Genomic DNA, 21908 nt, shown 5'->3' on the forward strand with positions numbered 1-21908 from the left:
TGCCTTAGCCTCCCAAAGTGCTGGGATTACAGGCTTGAGCCACTGTGGTCGTGTGAAGCAACTTTGTATTTATTTATTTATTTGAGGCAGGTTCTTTCTCTGTCACCCAAGTGGCACAAACATGGCTCACTGCAGCTTTGACCTCCTGGGCTCAAGCAATTCTCCTGCCTCATTTTTTGTAGAGACAGGGTCTCACCATGTTGCCTAGGCTGGTCTTGAACTCCTGGGTGATCTTCCTACTCAGCCACCCAAATTGCTTGGATTATGGATGAGCCACCATGCTTGGCTTGAAGCAACATTCTTTTTTTTTTTTTTTTCCCCGAAAGAGTCTTGCTCTGTTGTCCAGGCTGGAGTGCAGTGGTGTGATCTTGGCTCACTGCAACCTCTGCCTCCCGGGTTCAAGCAATTCTCCTGCTTCAGCCTCCCAGCTAGTGCCACCATGCCTGGCTAATTTTTGTATTTTTAGTAGAGACAGGGTTTCACCATGTTGGCCAGGCTGGCCTCAAACTCCTGATCTCATGTGATCTGCCTGCCTCAGCCTTGCAAAGTGCTGGGATTACAGACATGAGCCACCGTGCCCAGCCTTGAAGCAACTTTTTAAAAAATTGAGATACTTCTAGAGTCATATGCAGTTGTAAGATATAATGCAGAAAGAACCCTCACACACTCTTCCCAGTTTCCTCCAATGGCAGCATTTATTTTTTTGACACAAAGTCTTGCTTTGTTGCCCAGGCTGGTCTCAAACTCCTGGACTCAAGCAATCCTCCTACCTCAGCTTCCTGAGTAGCTGAGATCACAGGCACCTGCCATCACACCCAGTCAATGGTAACTTTTGGCAAAACTGTAGTATAATTTCAAGACCAGAATATTGACATTGATACATGTTTTGTGTTCATTTGTGTGTGTGTGTCTCTCTGCATATAGGCCTTTAGAAGACACACACACACGGTCTTCAAAAAGTTTATGGAAAATGTGTATTATGAAAAACTATGCATGGATTTCAAATGTTTTTCATAAAATAAACTCATACTAACTTGTTGTAACATTTCTAAACAGGATCTAGTTTGAGGCCCGAAGAGGGATAAGACATCAGTTTGAAAAGGGCCTCTATTAGAGCAACATGAATTCTGCTAAAATTGAAGAAAGAACAAACATCAAATTTTTTGTGAAGCTTGGGTGGAATAATGGTAAATTATTCATGCTTTACGAAAACCTTATGGGGACAATGCCCCCAAATAAATCAGCAGTTTACAAATGGATAACTTGTTTTAAGAAGGGACAAGAGAGTGTAAAAGATGAAGCCCACAGCTGCAGATCATCCACATCAGTTTGCAAAAACAAAAAAAAAATTAATCTTGTTTGTGCCCTAATGGAAGAGGACCAACAATTAACAGCAGAAACAGCAGCCAACACCATAGACATCTCAATTGGTTCCACTTACACAATTCTAACTGAAAATTAAAGTTGAGCAAACTTTCCACTTGATGGGTGCCAAAACTGCTGCAACCAGATCAGCTGCAGACAAGAGTAGCTTTCGTTGGAAATTTTGAAGTGAGATCACAATCCTGAAGCATTTCTTCAAAGAATTGTAACGGGAGATGAAACAGGGCTTTACGAGTACAATCCTGAAGACAAAACACAATCAAAACAATAGCTACCAAGAAAATAACAATGGGCTAGTCAAAGCAAAAGCAGACTGGTCAGCAGCAGAGGTCATGGCAACAGTTTTTTTGGGATGCTCAAGGCATTTTGCTCGAGGGCTAAAGAACGATAACATATGCTTATTATGAGAGTGTTTTGAGAAAATTAGCTGAAGCTTCAGCAGAACAACATCTGTGAAAGTTTCACCAGAGATTCCTTCTCCATCTTGGCAATGCTCCTGCTCATTACTCTAATAGCCGGGCGCGGTGGCTCACGGCTGTAATCCCAGCACTTTGGGAGGCCGAGGAGGGTGGATCATGAGGTCAGGAGATGGAGACCATCCCGGCTAAAATGGTGAAACCCCGTCTCTACTAAAACTACAAAAAATTAGCTGGGCATGGTGGTGGGTGCCTGTAGTCCCAGCTACTTGGGAGGCTGAGGCAGGAGAATGGCGTGAACCTGGGAGGCGGAGTTTGCAGTGAGCCGACGTTGCACCACTGCACTCCAACCTGGGCGACAGAGCAAGACTGTCTCAAAAAAAAAAAAAAATCCCGTCAAACAAGGGCAATTTTGCAAAGGTTTTGATGGGAAATCATTAGGCAGCTACCCTGCAGTCCTAATTTGGCTCCTTCTGCCTTCTTTTTGTTTCCTAATGTTTAAAAAATATGTAAAGGGCCCCATTTTCCTTCAGTTCATAATGTAAAAAAGACTGCATTGACATGGCTAAATTCCCAGGACTCTCAGTTCTTTAGGGATGAACTAAATGCCCAGTATCATTTGTGTGGTATCACTTGTATGTTCTCAATGTGCCTGGAACTTGATAAAGCTTATGTTGAGAAATAAAGTTTGTGGTTTTAATTTTTCTTTTAATTGCACTTTTCCATGAACTTTTTGAGGTCTCTTCTGTGCATATGTATGTAAGTTTGGTTCTATTTTTCTTTTTTTACCCAGCCATCAATTTGACTTCATAGGTAAGTTTAGTTCTAGTCAGTTTACCACCCTGTAGTTCCTGTATCCGCCATCACAGTCAAAAATCAAAACAGTTCCAACACCAAAAGTGTCCCTCATGTTGTACTTTTATAACCACACCCACTCTCCCTTGGTTGGGAAGGGGTCTCAGTTGTCTCAGTTCCTCTCAACGTGGGCCTCTCCACAGGGCTGCTAGAATGTCTTGAAACATGATGACTAGCTTTCCCCTGAACAAGAGATCCAAGGTGGGAGCTAGGTTTTGTTTTGTTTTGTTTTGTTTTTTTGTTCTTGTTGTTGTTTTTTGGCAGAGTCTCACTCTGTCACCCAGGCTGGAGTGCAGTGGCTTGGTCTCAGTTTACTGCAACCTCTGCTTCGCAGGTTAAAGCAATTCTCATGCCTCAGTCTCTCAAGTAGCTGAGATTACAGGCATGTGCCACCACACCCAGCTAACTTCTGTAGCTGTTCGAAGTGAAGGGAAAATGTGGATAAACTTTAAAAAAGGAGGAGGAAGAGAAGAGAGAAAAGAAGAGGCAAGAGTTGCAAGTGAGAAAGCTCTTGGCTTGCTGTCAGAACCTCTGGATGCTACTTCTACTCCATAGAGGTGTAATTCTGGGTAAACCACTTGCCTCTCTGGACCTTTTCTTTCATTTGCAAAGTTATGAGGAGGGGGTTAGTGAGGGAGGTTCATTACATTATTTTTAAGTGCACCTCTGCTTTTACTACTTTATGTAAGGGGTTTACAAACTGTGGCCAGCAAGCTAAACCCTGCTGGCATCTGCTTTGTACACCTGTGAGGTTACAATGGCCTTTACATTTTTATTTGTATTAATTAATTAATTAGAGACGGAGTCTTGCTCTGTTGCCCAGGTTGGAGGGCAGTGATACCATCTCAGCTCACTGCAACCTCCACCTCCCCAGTTCAATCGATTCTCCTGCCTCAGTGTCTGGAGTAGCTGGGATTACAGGCATGTGCCACCACAGCCAGCTAATTTTTTTTTTATTTTGAGACAGTCTTGCTCCGTCGCCGAGGCTGGAGTGCAGTGGCATGATCTCGGCTCACTGTAGCCTCCGCCTCCTGGGCTCAAGTGATTCTCCTGCCTCAGTCTCCTGAGTAGCTGGGACTACAAACACGCGCCACCACGCCCAGCTAATTTTTGTATTTTTAGTAGAGACGAGGTTTCACCATGTTGGCCAGGCTGGTCTCGATCTCCTGACCTCATGATTCGCCCACCTCGGCCTCCCAAAGCGCTGGGATTACAGGCATGAGCCACTGCGCCTGGCCCACGCCTGTCCCATGCCCGGTTAATTTTTGTATCTTTAGTAGAGACGGGGTTTCACCATGTTGGCCAAGCTTGTCTGGAACTCCTGACCTCAGGTGATCCACCCGTCTGGGCCTCCCATAGTGCTGGGATTACAGGCATGAGTCACCGTGCCAGACCCCCTTTTTTTTTTGAGATGGAGTTTCTTTGGCTCTTGTCACGATCTTGGCTCACTGCAACCTCTGCCTCCTGGGTTCAAGCGATTCCCCTGCCTCAGTCTCCCGAGTACCTGGGATTACAGGCGTGCGCCACCATGCCTGGCAAATTTTGTATTTTTAGTAGAGACTGGTTTCACCATGTTGGTCAGGCTGGTCTGGAACTCCTGACCTCAGGTGATCCACCTGCCTTGGCCTCCCAAAATGCGGGGATTACAGGTGTGAGGCACCGCGCCCAGCCTGGCCTACATTTTTAAATGGAGAAAAAAATGAAAAGATAATATTTCATGGTATGTGAAAATTATATACATTTAAAATTTTATATAATTTTAATAAATGTTTGTAATACAGCCACAATCATTCCATTTACATATTGTCCCTGGTTAATTTTAAGCCAAGACATTGTATGATGAGTAGTTGCCATAGATACCTCAAGGCTCACAAAACCAAAATATTTAGTATCTGATCCTTTGCAGAAGTTTGCCTATACCTGTTCTATGTATATATAGGATGTCTGTTTATTTGAGGTTGATCCATTTCTTTTATATGAGGTGTGTGCTCATTAGGTATTTTTCAAAATGTTATTACAATGCATAACCCCATAAACTGTTCATCATCTTAAGAGGAGAAGCTCTGTTTTGCTCAGCATTGGACTCCTAGTGCCTTACTCAGTGCTGGCAATTGCAGGGACTCAGTATATGTTATTGGGTAAACATTTCAACATCGGTGCTAAATCAGTGATTTCAAAACTCCAGAAGGAATTTCTCACCTACTAGAAAGTAAGTTGACTATTTCAGTAGTTTCTAATTTGTCTTAAAATTTTTTTTTAAATCCTTCTTTGCTGATTAAAATTCTCCCTGCCCGTCCCCCAACCACTGAATTTTAGATATACAATGAAAAGATAATTAAAAACAAACTATTGGAGTCATTTTTCTTCCTAAATAAAGCAACATTTATTAATAATACTAGCAAAATTGAAATGGCCTCAGCCTTTTACATCCGTGCGCCACGTTTTAAAAATGACGATTACTGGATTCCAAGGCATGGTTGTCAGAAACATTCTGCGTAATTAAAGCAGAGCAGCAGAAAATACAAACGTGAGTGCCAATCAACATGAGTGTGTAAAGAAAAAAAGTAAAATTTTGCATTCTGTGCAATGTGTCGAACGTGAACGTATTGCACGTTGTGTTGCAGATTTACTACAGCTGAGTCATTTCGGGACACGAGTGTGTGTTTCCAAGAAAAACGAGAGGAAGGAACCAGGCTGAGGGGCTCGCCGGGTTCCCCCAGGCACTCCCAGCAGCAGACACCGGTATTCCGCGGCGGGCGGCGGCGTGGTCAAAAAAAGGCGCCGCTGCCCCTTTAAGAGGCAAAGCACCTTTTCCAAGATACCATCTTGCACCAGGAGTTCACTTAAGCTCTCCACCTACCTTGCTATACCTCTCCTCCCTGATTGGGTACGGCCTGCCGGCGGGGCGAGCGAGCCTTTTCATTGGTCTTGCCCTCAGGGCCCCCTCTCTCTTACTGGTTCTCAGGCCTGCCACTCGGCACTGTCTCCCGCCCACCTCAGCCTTCGCGCTAGGTTGAGTGAGGGCTCTTGGGTTAGTTCCTGTTAGGCCCCGGCCGGGGGAGTAGGTTGAAGTCTCCTAAGATGCCCGGTGGGCTGGGGCACCGGGAGCTGTGAAGGGAACGTGAGGAGGCGGCGTAGTGGAGACCCACGGCAGGCCTGAAGAAGAGCGGCGGCCGAGCCCGCCTTCCCTGCACCATGCTCATAGAGGATGTGGATGCCCTCAAGTCCTGGCTGGCCAAGTTACTGGAGCCGATGTGAGTGAGCCGGGCTGGGCCGGGGCCGGCGAACGTGGGCGTTGGGGGCTCGCGGGGGCGTGGGGGAGGGGAGGTGGCGTGGGGGGCGGCGCTGAGGGGCCGCGGCCGGGAGGTCCCGGCGACGCCTTCTCTGTAGTACTATCACCATTGTGGTGGGGGTGAGGGTGGGAGAGGAGCGCTGGGGACGGAGAGGCGCCGTGAATATGGGGACTGGGGGGGGCAGGCAAGGACAGCGAGGGCTTTTCAAACGCAAATATCGGGGTGCTGGAAGGGGTAGCAGGGGCCGTGAGGGAATTTAAAACATTGCCGTTTGAGAAATGAGAGAGAGGTAACGGGGCTCTTGAGGGATTTTTAAAATGTGAATATTGAGATGTCGAAGGGAATAGCAGAATATCAAGGGTTTGATAAACATTATTATTCCGGGACTGAAAGGTCTAGAAGCAAAATATCGAGGGCATTTTCGAAATATGAGGGCAGAAGCGGATAGCAGGGACATTGAAACTGTATAGCGATTATTGGTGAGTTCTGAGGGATCAAGAATATTGAAGGATTTGAAAAATACTATGGAGTAGATGAAAAGGATGTGTGGGCATTGAAGGGTTTTAGAAATTATTGGGGAGGTGATAAGTGTGATAGCAAGGATATTAAGGGATTTTAAAGTATTATTGAGGACTTGATAGTGCTAGGGGAACTGATGACTTTTAGATACACAGAGGTTGGAAAAAAGAGGTTTCTGTAAGTTTAGTTGAGGGTTGAAAGGGCTACACTGGTATGCAGCATTAATTGGTGGAGGAGTATACCTAACAGCATATAGGGATTTTTAGATACAGGTGGTGTTGGAGGAATAAAAGGAGCGGTAGAAAGAATAAGAGATTTGTAAATATTCTTGTGAGATTGAGAGGACAGTTTTGTAAATGTTTTTGTAAGATTGAGAGGACACCTGAAGATAATTGGGGTGTAGTATGAGGGACCGAAAAGAAGGAGAGACCTGTCTTTTAAAAATATTTTGGGTGGTGTTAGTAGAAATGTTGTTGGGAGGCTTGAAAGAGGTAACAGAGGTATCAACATTTTGTTTTATAACCTTTTTTTTTGAAACACTGTCTCGCTGTGTCTCCCAGGCTGGAGTGCAGTGGCTCGATTTCGGCTCACTGCAACCTCCGCCTCCCGAGTTCAAGCGATTCTCCTGCCTCAGCCTCCGCAGTAGCTGGGACTACCGGCGAGCGCCACCACGCCCAGCTAATTTTTTGTATTTTTAGTAGAGATGGGGTTTCGCCATGTTGGCCAGGCTGGTCTCGAACTCCTGACTTCAGGTGATCCGCTCGCCTTGGCCTCCCAAAGTGCTGGGATTACAGGCGTGCGCCACTGGACCCGGCCATGTTTGATAACCATTTTAAAGGGTAGAGTTGTGGAGTGTTTATTTGAGGGAATGGGGTATGGCTAGTTACTGGAAGGGAAAGAATCATGTTTTGCCTCCTCCTTGCTTCTGCTTTATTATTCTCTTATTGAAGGTTAGAGCTTTCTGCTTGAAAGAAAGGGGTAGAAGAGATGGGCAGGCTTTGATTCATTAGGTCAGATTGCATTAGTGGAAAATTTGAGTGTTTTTCGGAGGTGAAAATAGGGAGTAGTTTGGGAGGTGTGGAGGCATGGTAAAGGAACTTCTGGGGGACAGTGTCAAGCTACTTCCCTGTTGATCTCTTTCAGTGAAAATGACTTCTGAACACACTTGAAGGTTTTGTAGAAGAATATAGGTCTCTTGAATAGGGGTTTTTTAACTCCTACAATAAAGTTTTGGGCACAAAGATGGAAATGGTTTGTGGTGAAGGTGGGAAATAAGATGGATGTAATGCAATTGACCATATATGGGAAAAGGTTGAAAAAAGAAAAATATCTGTATGTTTAAAGTATTCTTCATGTGGCTGGGCACGGTGGTTCACGCCTGTAATCCCAACACTTTGGGGGGCCTAGGCGGGAGGATCATGAGGTCAGGAGTTCGAGACCAGCCTGGCCAATATGGTGAAACCCCGTCTCTACTGAAAATATAAAAATTAACCGGCTGTGGTGGGGCGTGCCTGTAGTCCCAACTACTCGGGAGGCTGAGGCAGAAGAATCGCTTGAATCCCAGGAGATGTAGGTTTCAGTGAGCCTAGATCAGGCCACTGCACTCCAGCCTGGGCAACAGAGCCAGACTCTGTCTCAAAAAAATAAAAATAAAAAAAGTGTTGAATCATGTTACTTAAGATTAAAAAAGAAAAAATACATCTCTTTATTTTGTATTTCTGCTGCTCTGATGCCTTTAGAAAAAACAACCTACTTTCCAGACAAGTTTAGTTTTGTTGGTAGATATCCTTTTAAGAAGAATTAAACATACATTTTATGTCTTGGATAGAAGGTAACAACTTTTAGCCTTATAGTTACTTGCTTTTTCTTTTTTTTAAAGCTCCCTAAGATATTTTACTCTGAGTAGTGCTTTTCGTTTTTTGGTTTTTTTTTTTTCCCTCTTAATGTTGAAGGTTAGTCTGGGTGGGAGATTCTTCTTGCTTAGGCTTTTTTTTTTTCCTTCTTTTTTTTAAAGCTACTTAGACTCATAAGTATGATCATTCTGTAATTTTCATGAGTAAAAATTATCTTTCAAAATGATTACTTGAGTTTAGTTTCTCCTTTTGAGTTATATATTCAACTTAAAGTTCACATGCTTATTTTTATTTAATTTTGTTGCTCATTTAGCGTAAAAAAAAAAGGCTAAAATACTTTATTTATTTGTTTGTTTATTTATTTATTGAGGTGGAGTTTCCTTCTTGTTGTCCAGGCTGGAATGTGGCGGTGCAATCTCAGGTCACTGAAACCTCTGCCTCCTGGGTTCAAGCGATTCTCCTGCCCCAGCATCACGAGTAGCTGGGATTACAGGCACTTGCCACCACGCCCGGCTAATTTTTTGTATTTTTAGTAGAGACAGGGGTTTCACTGTGTTGGCCAGGTTGGTCTCCAGTTCTTGACCTCAGGTGATCCACCCACCTCGGCCTCCCAAAGTGCTGGGATTACAGGCATAAGCCTTTGTGCCTGGGCTAGAATTCTTATTTTTAACTCACCTAAGTAACAGTTTTGAATGGAGATATTAATAATAAAAAAGTAAATGCAGATACCACATATATTTTTATTCTTAGTATGTCATCATGGGAGATTATTTTTTGTTTGTTTAGATATCCTAAAATGTAATAAATGATATGCTAAAGTGGGTTGTGTTTGTAAATTTACTTTTTTGCATATTCCAGATTCAAGAAAATTTTCATGGCAGATTGGCATGTTGCTACAACATAGCATTTCAGAGCAGTTGCTAGGCTTTGAGATAGTATAGTTGCACCGGCTAGGTTGGAATCAAACTGACTGTGCACATGATTTTCTTTCTTTTTCTTTCTTTTTTGAGATGGAATCTCTCACTGTCGCCCAGGCTGGAGTGCAGTGGCACTCACTGCAACCTCCGCCTCCTGGGTTCAAGTGATTCTCCTGCTTTAGCCTCCCGAGTAGCTGGGATTACAGGCGCCCGCCACCATGCCTGGCTAATTTTTTGTATTTTTTAGTAGAGAGGGGGTTTCACTTTGTTGGCCAGGCTGGTCTTGAACTCCTGACCTTGTGATCCACCTGCTTGGCCTTCCAAAGTGCTGGGATTACAGGCATGAGCCACTGCGCCCAGCCTGTGTGCACATGATTTTCTATTACATTTTCTTATTTAGCTTAGTTTACAGTAAATTAAATTTATGAAAGCTTCCAAATTCCTGGGGGATTTTTAAAATGTTACATCTTGTCCCTAGTGAAACATATGCATGTAACAGGAGATATTTCTTTTTTTTTTTTCTTTTTTTTTTTGAGACAGGGTCTCTGTCGCCCAGGCTGGAGTGCAGTGGCACGATCTTGGCTCACTGCAACCTCCGTCTTCGGGGTTCAAGCGATTCTCCTGCCTCAGCCTCCCAAGTAGCTGGGATTACAGGCGTGTGCCACCATGCCTGGCTAATTTTTGTATTTTTGGTAGAGATGGGGTTTCACCGTGTTGGTCAGGCTGGTCTTGAACTCCTGACCTCGGGTGATCCGCCTTCCAAAGTGCTGGGATTACAGGCGTGAACCACCACACCTGGCCTAACAGGTTTTTGTTTTGTTTTTTTTTTTGAGACGGAGTCTTGCTCTGTCACCCAGGCTGGAGTGCAGTGGCGTGATCTTGGCTCACTGCAACTTCCGCCTCCCGGGTTCAAGCAATTCTCCTGCCTCAGCCTCCTGAGTAGCTGGGATTACAGGTGCCCGCCACTACGCCCAGCTAATTTTTGTATTTTTAGTAGAGATGGGGTTTCACCATGTTGGTCAGGCTGGTCTCAAACCCCTGACCTAGTGATCCACCTGCCTCGGCCTCCCAAAGTGCTGGGATTATAGGCGTGAGCCACTGCACCCGGCCAACAGGAGGTATTTCTAAACCAATCTAGTTTACAGTTGATTATTCCCTATGGACAAGTTAGGAATGTCATGGGCTATTAGAGCTTATCTGTTACCTTCCATTCCCTTTGTAGGTGGCGAACATGTCTATTAGTTTTATTAGAGGAAGGACAGGAGGGAGACAGGAAGAAATGACTCCTTAACTGGCTGGAATAAACTAGTACCACCATTTTTGTTGGCAGTGCAGTAAAAGGGAGGGATACCAATATCTCAGTCGAGAAGTTTGTCTCTTTCCCTGCAGCTGCATGAATAGACTAGACTCAGTTCTTGTTTGGGGACTTCATCTTTCCTCAGTTTCAAAATATCCTGGATATCCTAGTTATAGAGACTGTAGGGATTATGCACAATTTAGAGATGTCATGGTTTCTTTCTGTCAGAAATAACTGCTCATTGTAAGAATGTGAACCCCTTTAAAGTAAGGTTCTGCTAAATTCAGGAGATAAGTGCATCACGAAAGAAATTTCTGCAAGTTTAAAAAAAGATCAGGCAAGCATTTTTCAGTAACCTGCATTTCTATCAAAACATGTTGTATTTAATGGGGAATGTTTTATTTATATTATATAAAATGTATAAATATGTATTATTCGCTGCTGCTTGTTTGGCTTAGTGTAAAACTTTCTCTTGGTGTATGTTTTAAAAAGCATGGTGGGATTTGTAAACTCTGGACAATTTGTCTGTCTTACTTTAATAGACATTGTTGTGTGAATCGGCATTTAATTTCTAGTTCCGTATCTATCTATAATTCACTCTGTGACTTAGGATAAATTGTCTAACCTTTTTCTATTAAACAGAACTAAATTTTATTTGCCTTTTACCTACGTCACCAAGTCTGTTATGAGTATTAATGATGTAGATTTTAAGTGGTTTGTGTACCTCTGAATCATTCTATAAATGTAAACAACATTTTATGGTTTTTGGAATATGAAAATACATGAAACTTTCTGCAAAAGTATTTTGCTTATTAATGTTAAACACCATTGCCACTTAAAAAATAATGATCAGTCTATTATAAGACAGACTAGAGTCTCATTGCAGGTCCTATAGGTAGGAACAGGAATTGCTAGTCAAAGTCATAGACTTGATGTGCAGTTTTTGTGAGTTCTGGCCATATCAGTGTCTTTTAAAGTGCCCTAGGAGATTTAATATGTTGTCAGCTTGGAGAGTGATAGAAAAGGCAGCAATAAGCTTAATAGACTAAGTTTATTTTATTGGTTCATATTTGTGGGTTCAGTGATCATGATGCATATGCTTTGGTTGAACTCTAGAGTTTACATGTTGCTGTATGTTGGCAGTCCTTATCAAATTGAACTCTGGATAGTAATCTCTGCAGTTGCCCAAATGGGAGGAAAAATAATTATCTAGCAATTTTTAGAGCTGACCACCTGGTAAATAAACTACCAGGGTTAAATAAGTATTTTGGAGGTATATTCTTAAGTTTGGGAAGTACTGGTAATTTTCGAAGTGTACTTAGTTGCTTCAGAGAATTAGTGTGTCTCTGAAGTGCTGTGGGACTTAAGGATACCATTCACTATTTCATAGAAAAGAACTTTGGCCAGAAGACTTCTTGGCAAGTTTTAGTCTACTAACTTAAGAACATATTTGTTCTTATGTCCTTTGGTCTGCGTTTTAAAGATGTCTGACTTCATCCTTCCTGGCCCAATAACTATAGGCTAAAGCCAGAAGTTGCTTTTTTAGCCCTATGTTTCTTGCCACTGTCTTCTCTTATCCTCTTACAATGTTGCTACTTACTTCCTTATTAATCTCTTTTTATACAATTTATTATTTTGTACTGTAATTATTTGTTTTCGTATCCACCTCTTGGCCATGGGAGTGCAGGGCAAGGTCTGTTTTGTTTAAAGTAATTCCATTACCAAGCAATATGCTTGGCACTTAGTAAACACTCAGTATATGTTTAAATGAATGAACATTCTCATATGTATATACAGGTAATTGACAATTAGAAAAGTAAGAATTTTTTAGTAGTCTAATTTTGTGCATGTATTTAGCTAGTGGCTACTATACTAGGAGCTATGGTCCAAATATCCAAATGGTATTTGCAACTGATGAATGTATGTATATATTTTCCTCCCAAATAAATCTAGGGTTATTTCTTCCACATCATATTCATTCATGAAAGCCCCTAATTACTTAAGGGGAAGATGAAAGTACTATGGTCTGAATGTTGGTGTCCCCTCAAAATTCATGTTGGACATCTCAAAAAAAAAAATATGTGAAAGGAGCCTGCTTGTTACCATGAGAGGACACAGAAGGTACCATCTGTGAAGAATGGGCCCTCACTAGACTCCAAGTTTGCTGATGCTTTAATCTTGAACTTCCCAGCCTGCAGAACTGTGAGCAATACATTTCTGTTTATAGCCGGGCACGGTGGCTCACGCCTGTAATCCTAGCACTTTGGGAGGCTGAGGCGGGCAGATCACGAGGTTGGGAGATCGAGACCATCCTGGCTAACACGGTGAAACCCCGTTTCTACTAAAAATATAAAAAATTAGCCGGGCGTGGTGGCGGGTGCCTGTAGTCCCAGCTACTCAGGTGGCTGAGGCAGGAGAATGACGTGAACCTGGGAGGCGGAGGTTGCAGTGAGCCGAGATTGCGCCACCGCACTCCAGCCTGGGCGGCAGAGCGAGACTCCGTCTCAAAAAAAAAAAAAGAAAAATTCTGTTTATAAATTGCCTAGTTGGCTGGGCATTGTGGGCTCATGCCTGTCATCCCAGCACTTTGGGAGGCTGAGGTGGGTGGATCACTTGAGTCCAGGAGTTTGAGACCAGCCTGGACAATGGGGCGAAACTCTGCCTCTACAAAAAAATTAAAAAAATAGCCTTAGTCAGGCATGGTGGTTCACACCTGTCGTCCTACCTACTTGGGAGGCTGAGGTGGGAGGATCACTTGAGCCTGGGAGGTTGAGGCTGCAGTGAGCTATGATCAAGCCAATGTACTCCAGCCTGGGCAACAGAATGAGACCCTGTCTCAAAAAATAAATAAATACTAAATTGCCTAGTCTAAGGTATTTTGTTATAGTAGCCCAAACAGACTAAAAGAGAAAGTTTTCATTTGAAAAGAAGTAGAAGTACCAATATATGTGTATCTTTAATAAATATTAACAAATGTGAAAGTCAACTCCATTTTTACTTACTTTGTCCAGTATGGTCTTATCTATTTTTTTTTTTTTTTTTTTTTTTTACTTTGAGAGGAGTTTCGCTGTTGTTGCCCAGGCTGGAGTGCAATGGCATGATCTTGGCTCACCACAACCTCTGCCTCCCGGGTTCAAGCTATTATCCTGCCTCAGCCTCCTGAGTAGCTGGGATTACGGGCATGTGCCACCACACCTGGCTAATTTTGTATTTTTGGTAGAGACAGGGTTGCTCCATGTTGGTCAGGCTGGTCTCGAACTCCTGACCTCAGGTAATCCGCCCCTGGGATTACAGGTGTGAGCCGCCAGGCCTGGCCCAGTATGGTCTTACCAAAGGGATAATCTGAACACAGATCTCAGAGTCAGACTTTTTTTAAAATTCACTTCCATTCTTTTAAAATAAAAATAAACGTATTATTGCATTATGACAGTATAGAAAGTAGAGAAAAGAAAATTATTAGTATTTATTTTCTGTTTCTCTTATGTGTATTTATTTTTATATAGCTACAGTCAGACTCGTAAAATTCTGATTTCTTTGACATTACATCAGAAGCATTTTTCACATTTATATATTGCTTTTATAACCATCACTTTGGTTTTTTTGGTTGTTATTGTTCCCCCCACCCCCGAGATGGAGTCTTGTTCTGTCACCCAGGCTGGAGTGCAATGGCGCGATCTCGACTCACTGCAGCCTCCACCTCCCGGGTTCAAGTGATTCTCCTGTGTCAGCCTCCCAAGTAACTGGGATTACAGGCACGCGCCACCACTCCTGGCTAATTTTTGTATTCTTAGTAGAGATGGGCTTTCACCATGTTGGCCAGGCTGGTGTTGAACTCTTGACCTCGTGATCCACCCGCCTCGGCCTCCCAAAGTGCTGGGATTACAGGCGTGAGCCACCCCGCCTGGCCCTTGTTTTTTATTAAGACAGGGTTTTGCTCTGTCACCCAGGCTGGAGTGCAGTGGCATGGTCATAGCTCACTGTAGCCTCAACCTTCCAGGATCAGACAATCCTCCCACTTCAGCCTCCTGAGTAGCTGGGACTATAGGTACATGCCACCACACCAGGCTAATTATTTTATTTTATTTTTTTAGAGATGGAGGTCTCACTATGTTGCCCAGACTGGTCTTGAACTCCTGAGCTGAAGCAATCCTCCCACCTCAGCCTCCTGAAGTGCTGGGATTACAGGCATGAGCCACTGTGCCTGGCCATAACCATAATTTTTAAAAAAACATTTGTTTATTATATTATATTGTATTATATTATATTACATATATATTTTTTGAAATGGAGTCTTGCTTTATTGCCCAGGCTGGAGTGTAGTGGCGTGATCTCAGTTCACTGCAACCTCCGTCTCCTGGATGGATTCAAGCGATTCTCCTGCCTCAGCCTCCTGAATAGCTGGGATTACAAGCACCCACTACCGTGCCCAGCTAATAACCATCACTTTGGATGCCTAATATTTCACAAACATCCAACAATAAGAGAATGGTTACCTTGGCACTATTTTTTTGTTAAAAATTAATGCTGTTTTTATTTAATATATTTTGTGTGTGTATAGCTTTAGGTACTAGTAGTATTTTCTATATATGCCTTTATTTCCTTCGTCTAGTTTATCATAAGTGTAACTACTGGTCAGAGAATATGGATTTTTTTTGTTGTTGTCGTTTTTGATATGGAGTTTTGCTCTTGTTGCCCAGGCTGGAGTGCAATGGCGTGATCTTGGCTCACCGCAACCACCGCCTCCCGGGTTCAAGCGATTCTCCTGCCTCAGCCTCCCGAGTAGCTGGGATAACAGGCATGCACCACCATGCCCAGCTAATTTTGTATTTTTAGTAGAGATGGGGTTTCTCCATGTTGGTCAGGCTGGTCTCAAACTCCTGACCTCAGGTGATCCACCCTTGGCCTCCCAAAGTGTTGGGATTACAGACGTGAGCCACCACGCCCAGCCAAGAGTGTGGATATTTTAATGGCTGTTGATACACATTGAGATCAGGAGATTTTTTTTTTTTTATAACCTGTGGCTCAGAAGCACATGTATTAGTTGTTTCACCTCTGAAAGAAAGAGCACATTAAGATGGAACTTAAAATTAGATCCATATTCAGAAACATGTAAATTTTTCTGCAAGTGGGAAAGGTCTAAGTAGTCTTGGCTTTTTTCCTAAAGCAAGTAAATGGTAATGGTTTTTCAGTAGTGTTTTTTGGCTTGGGGCCAAAGGTGTAGGACCTTACTCTTTGATCTTATGATTGCATGTCTGAAATTTTCTATGAAGCTTATGTACTGGCTCAGCAGTTGTGTAATATAAGTGCAATAGAGATTTCATTAAAAGGGGAAAAAGATAAATTTGAGATTTTTACAGATGAGGTATTTTTAGGGCAATGTTTCTATTAGCTTACTCCGATAAAAATTTGTTGACTTTTATTTTTTAAATAACTTAAAACATAATTGAAGCATGTTCTTAAAACGTTATTGTGCAAGGTGTGAATTTTAAGGAGTCCTATTTGTAAGTTACATTAAGCTTTAGGAAATTTCTTTTGTTGATTCTTTAAAAGGTAACTGTTGGTTGATACTTAAGATACATTAATTTTTCCTGCAGATATACATTAGAAAAAGACATGGTTGTGAAACAGATTTTACTTGTGTGGAATTGCAGCTGAGTTTTAGTTCCACAGATGTGCTGTCTGCCTGATCTTAAATCGATCTCTTAATTTATCTTTACAAATTTACAAATCTATAGTAGAATGGTAATTTAAGATGGATATTATTACCTTTTCTAATCTCCATGTTATAATAGAAGTCCCTTTTTGTCTAGAGACATGTATATTTTGCATAGTCATGGATCCCAAATTTTACAATCTCTTTCATCCCCAAATATGCTTGTTTTTATAGTCAAGCAGTAATGGATTCCCATAAGCTTTAGTTCCAAATAAAGTGGCTAAAAGATTTTAAGTACTCTTCCTGAGTATGAGAAGAAAGAAGTGATGATTTTTCAGGAGAGGGAAGTGATGCTGCACTTGTCTTATATTCTCAAGAGTCTTAGTTGTACTCAGATTTTTGTGACATACTTCTGGAAGTCTTGTTGAGTAGTTAGCATTGATACTGTAGCTACAGTATCATGGCTGTTTTTTAGAGATTATATAGTGAGGGGTCAATGGGTGAAAGAATAAGTAAGAATAATTGTAAAGGTCTAGAAAATTACAGCACAAAACTCCCCAATGTATTTAAGTTTCACCATTCAATTAGTGTGACTTATTATTTTAGACTTATAATTTTCTTCAGAGCGTACTTTATGGATACATGTTAGGAGCTGTTAAATGTAAATGGTCCTATTCCTTTGGCTGTAAACATGCTGTTGTATTTGGTGCAGATTTCTGTCAGTTATTAACAATCATTTGTTCCCTCACATTAAACAAATGTTTAGAATCTGTCATCATTCTCTTCTCCTGGAGTCTAACCTTTTCTACTCTTTTACTTTCCTGTATATTCATCTTGATTTTTAGCACTGTCATATCAAAATGTGTTTCTTCAGAAGCAGCCTAACTTGGCATATGGTTTTTAGAGTCTATATGCTAAATATATGTAAAAGATATCTGGGTTTCTTTTCTTTTTTTTTGAGACTGAGTCGCGCTCTATCGCCCAGGCTGGAGTGCACTGGCATGATCTCGGCTTGCTGCAACCTCTGCCTCCCAGGCTCAAGCAATTCTCCTGCCTCAGCCTCCCAAGTAGCTGGGGTTACAGGTGCATGCCACAACACCTGGCTAATTTCTGTATTTTTAGTAGACATGGGGTTTCACCATGTTGGCCAGGCTGATCTTGATCTGCTGACCTCAGGTGATCCTCCTGCCTCAGCCTCCCAAAATGCTGGGATTACAGGCGTGAGCCACTGCACCCAGCCGATATCTGGGTTTCTTAAACCCATTTCAGTTATCCAATATCTGAATGTTTTGCCCATTCCTAACATATAGAAACTTTATTATCCATACCCAGCACTAAATCTATCAGATCATTAGACTCCTTGAAGGTTCCTATAACATCAGAGAAAATAACATTGCCATTTTCTTCCATTCTTATTTATTTTTCTAAGTCCTTCTCTTCTGTGTTAGACTACCCTTATCCAAGAACTAAACTTTTTAAGTAAAGGTGGAAATGTAATTTTTTCCCCTTCTCTCCTCCATATGAATGTAGACTACAACTACACTGATCAAAAATTTCTTATTATTCTCAGGGGTGAAATTAAGTTGGCCTACACATCTGTTTTTTAAGGTGTTTATAGAATAGCCAGGGTAAGCATGGCGTGTGTTAATTTTTTTTTGAGACTGTCTCGCTCTGTCACCCAGGCTGGAGTGCAGTGCTGTGATCTTGGCTCACTGCAACCTCTGTCTCCTGGGTTCAAGTGATTCTCCTGCCTCAGTCTCCCGAGTAGCTGGGATTACAGGTGCACACCACCACGCCTGGCTAATTTTTGTATTTTTAGTAGAGACGGGATTTCACCATTTGGGTCAGGCTGGTCTTGAACTCCTGACCTCGTGATCCTCCTGCCTCGGCCTCCCAAAGTGCTGGGATTGCAGGCGTGAGCCACCGTGCCCAGCTGGCATGTGTAATTTTTATTTTATTTTATTGAGACAGTCTTGCTCTGTTGCCCCTGCTGGAGTGCAGTGGCACAATCTCGGCTCACTGCAAACTCCACCTCTTGGGCTCATGTGATTCTCCCACCTCAGCCTCCTGGGTAGCTGGGACCACAGGTGCATGCCACCACACCTGGTTAATTTTTTGTAGAAGCAGGTTTTTGCCATGGTCTAAAACTTCTGGACTCAAGCGATCCCCACACTTTTGCCTCCCACAGGTGTGAGCCACCACACCCAACCATAATATTTTTTGAAGATAGAAAGGCTACATATTCACTATTTTGGTTTTTAATTTAAAATTTTATTAATAATTGTATGTATTTAAGGTGTGATGTTTTGATATATATGCACATGCTGAAATGTGCGTATATATCAAAAGCTAGTTAACATAATCATCTCATATAGCTGTCTTTTTTTGTGTGGTGAGAACACTGAAGATCTACTCTCTTAGCAAATTCAAGTTTACCATATATTTATCAACTTTAGAATTTAACAGTTGGCCTTACTAAGGTTATCTGTTCATAATTCTCCAAAATGTAACATTTTTTACTTAAGAAAAATCTTTACTTTCTTTTTTTTTTTATTTTTTGAGACAGGATCTCACTGTGTATCCCAGGCTGGAGGGTAGTGGTGTGGTCATGGCTCACTGCAGCCTTGACCTCCTAGGCTCAGGCAATGCTCCTGTCTCAGCTTCCTTAGTAGCTGGGAGTACAGGTGTGTGCCACCATGCCTGGCTAATTTTTATATTATTTGTAGAGACCGGATCTCACTATATTGCCCAAGCTGCTCTTGAACTCCTAGGCTTAAGCAGCCAGCCTTGGCCTCCCAAAGTGTTGGGATTACAGGCATGAGCCACCAGGCCCAGCCTTGAGTGACTGTCTGTCTATCTGTCTGTCTATTTATTTAGAGATGGAGTCTCACTCTGTTGCCCAGGCTGGAGTGCAGTGGTGCAATCTCAGCTCACTGCAACCTCTGCCTCCCGGGTTCAAGCGATTCTCCTGCCTCAGCCTCCCGAGTAGCTGGGACTACAGGCGCCAGCCACCTTGCCTGGCTAATTTTTGTATTTTTAGTAGAGACGGGGTTTCGTCATGTTGTCCAGGCTGGTCTTGAACTCCCGACCTCAGGTGATCCCCCCGCCCTGGCCTCCCAAAGTGCTAAGATTACAGATGTGAGCCACCGTGCCTGGCCAGGTGAATGGATGTTTAAAGAACCAGCCTTTCCCATGACAGTGTTAATATTGACAACAAAAAAAGTTGTGTTACTGAATTACGAACTTTAAACATAAAAACTAGAAGGAAGTAAAGGTACTGGTGCTTGGTTTTTATTTTGTTTACTAATCTCATAAAGTTATTGGAAATGTGATTGATACTCTTGAGCTGAAGCGTGTTTTTTTTTTTTTTTTTTTTTTGGAGACAAGGTCTCACTCTGTTGCCTAGGCTGGAGTGCAGTGGCATGATCATGGCTTGCTGCAACCTCCAATTCCTGGGCTCAAGGTGTCCTTTTGCCTCAGCCTCCCAAGTGAGCTGAAACCTTTTAACTTTCTGGCTGGTAGTGAAGGCCCAAGGATTATAGAACAAGATTAGTTAGATTTGAATAGTGTTTTATAGGTTATATAATCACTTTGCTTGCATAATGGTTTTACTTACTGTTATTCTGAATTTTTTGTTTGTTTGTTTGTTTGTTTTTTGTTTCTTTGAGACAGGGTCTCACTCTGTCACCCAGGCTGGAGTGCAGTGGTGTGATCGGCTGACTGCAATTTCTGCCTCCCAGCCTCAAGCATCCTCCCACCTCATCCTCCCGAGTAGCTGGGATTACAGACGTGCACCACCACACCTGGCTAATTTTTGTATTTTCTATAGCGACAGAGTTTTGCCATTTTGCCCAGGCTGGTCTTGAACTCCTGGGCTCAAATGATCTTCCTGCCTCAGCCTCTCAGGATGTTGGGATTACAGGCATGAGCCATTGCCCCCAGCCTGAATGTTTTCATTTTACCTTCATAACCTGACTGTGAAGGATATGTGTTATTTATGTATTCATCAGGAAGCCTAGAATATTTTATATATGTGTGTGTATATATATATGTTTACAACAAGAAAACTAAAAGTTTCATGTGATGTACATAAAACCTCGAGTCTGACAGATTACTATACATCAGGAGTTGACAACCCAAGGATTATGAGCTGTCCTGGAATAGGAGATGATTTTGAGTGTCAATGTTGGATTACTTACTAGAAAAAATGAGAAGTAGATAAAGGTTATCTCTGCTGTCCTTTCACCACTTCTCTTTTCCTTTCTGTTTCTAACTCCTAGATCTTTTCTTTCTTTCTTACAGCTGCTAAAGCATTTGCCAATAATATTTAAATGCCATTCTTTTCATGTTCTTATTTTTTAAAAAGATCTTTAAGATACTCGCTGAGATTAGCAAAAGGGCTGATAGCCATTTTTAGATACTGGTGCCTAGGGAGAGGTGTCTTGAGGAGAGGAGAAAGTTTTTCCATCACTTCCCTTCCTTTTGCTCATTAATCACCTGGAACAGATAGTTCCTGAAGGTGTTATTGACAGTGCTTCTATAGCTGGGAGCCAAACAGCAACTTAGGGGTCAGTTGCCACTCTTTGCCTGTTATCATTGAGAGAACAAGTAAATGTAGAGCTCGCCCAAGATCCTTGATATATTTAGAACCTCAAAAATAGAAGACATACTAGTCATTTTGTAGAAATAAATGCAAAAGGAAAATCTCGCAGTATGTATATGTTTATTATAAAAGTTGCCTGTGTTTGTGGTCACTTTTTAGAATAGAGTTTTGATTTCTCGTTTTCCAAAATAAGGGTGACTTCATTAATAACACTACTGTTTGATAAAAAGTGTTTTTTAAAATTTTTGTTTTCTCTTTGTCTAACTAGATGTGATGCTGATCCTTCAGCCTTAGCCAACTATGTTGTAGCACTGGTCAAGAAGGACAAACCTGAGAAAGAATTAAAAGCCTTTTGTGCTGATCAACTTGATGTCTTTTTACAAAAAGGTAATTATTATGGGCCTTCAATCGAGTATTGAAGTAAAGATTTTAAGTTTAAAACTTCCTGAAAAGTCTTGGAGATATAAGCTTGATAGGAAAGAAAGTAGTCAGAGTCCTTTGAATACTTGAATATACCCATTCATACTTAATTATTTATCATGTTTTGTTAGAACTGGTTTTTTCCCTTTCCTTCTTTGCTGCTTTCCTCTATTGAGGCAATGGCAGCTCTAATGCTTTGTAGATGGTTAGGTCTTTTGCAGCTTTTGACAGAGCCTACTCGATGATTGAGGGGTAACAGTTTAAGGATAATGAAGATGCTTATTCTTGGTGTTCATTAAGATGATGAGCTCATCAGTTTTTTTCCCCCCTTGGATGGGGCAGATTCTTAATATCCAAGAAGAGATGTGTATGATCCTCTTCTCTTTGTGCCTTTAACTTTTCATCTTCTTACCAAATCCGTTTCCATGGTCTACAGAGCTTCCTAAGGTTTCCCCTGTTGCCTCTCTGACCTTATCTCCTATCATTCCCCCTCACTTGTTCCAGTCTAGCCACGTTGACCACCTGTTTTTTGAATTATGGCAAACATGTTTCCAACTCAGGCCCTTTGAACTCGTTTTACCCTTGCCTGAAACATGGATTCTTCTCTCGCTTCTTTCTGGTCTCTTCAAATGTCATCTTCTGAAAGCAGTTTCCCCTGAGTGCTCTACATACAGTGTAGTATACTCCAGGCCTCCATCC

General features: G+C 42.0%; 1 protein-coding gene across 4 annotated transcripts in view; it reads left to right on the plus strand.

Moving 5' to 3' along the window:
• Positions 1-5638: 5638 nt before the first annotated feature.
• RBM27 (RNA binding motif protein 27) overlaps positions 5639-21908 on the plus strand; it is an 85372-nt gene continuing 69102 nt past the window's right edge. For 2 of the 4 annotated variants that reach the window (XM_019028374.3, XM_019028376.3), the window contains exons 1-2: positions 5649-5908; positions 21058-21176. In XM_019028374.3, the coding sequence (XP_018883919.1) occupies positions 5850-5908; positions 21058-21176 (178 nt within the window). In that variant the 5' untranslated portion in view covers positions 5649-5849. Of the gene's footprint in view, positions 5909-21057; positions 21177-21908 lie in introns of all 4 variants that reach the window. The other 2 variants (XM_004042756.4, XM_019028375.3) reach the window with 2 other exon arrangements.

The sequence above is a fragment of the Gorilla gorilla genome, chromosome 4, assembly GCF_029281585.2.
Source record: "Gorilla gorilla gorilla isolate KB3781 chromosome 4, NHGRI_mGorGor1-v2.1_pri, whole genome shotgun sequence".
NCBI lineage: Eukaryota > Metazoa > Chordata > Mammalia > Primates > Hominidae > Gorilla > Gorilla gorilla.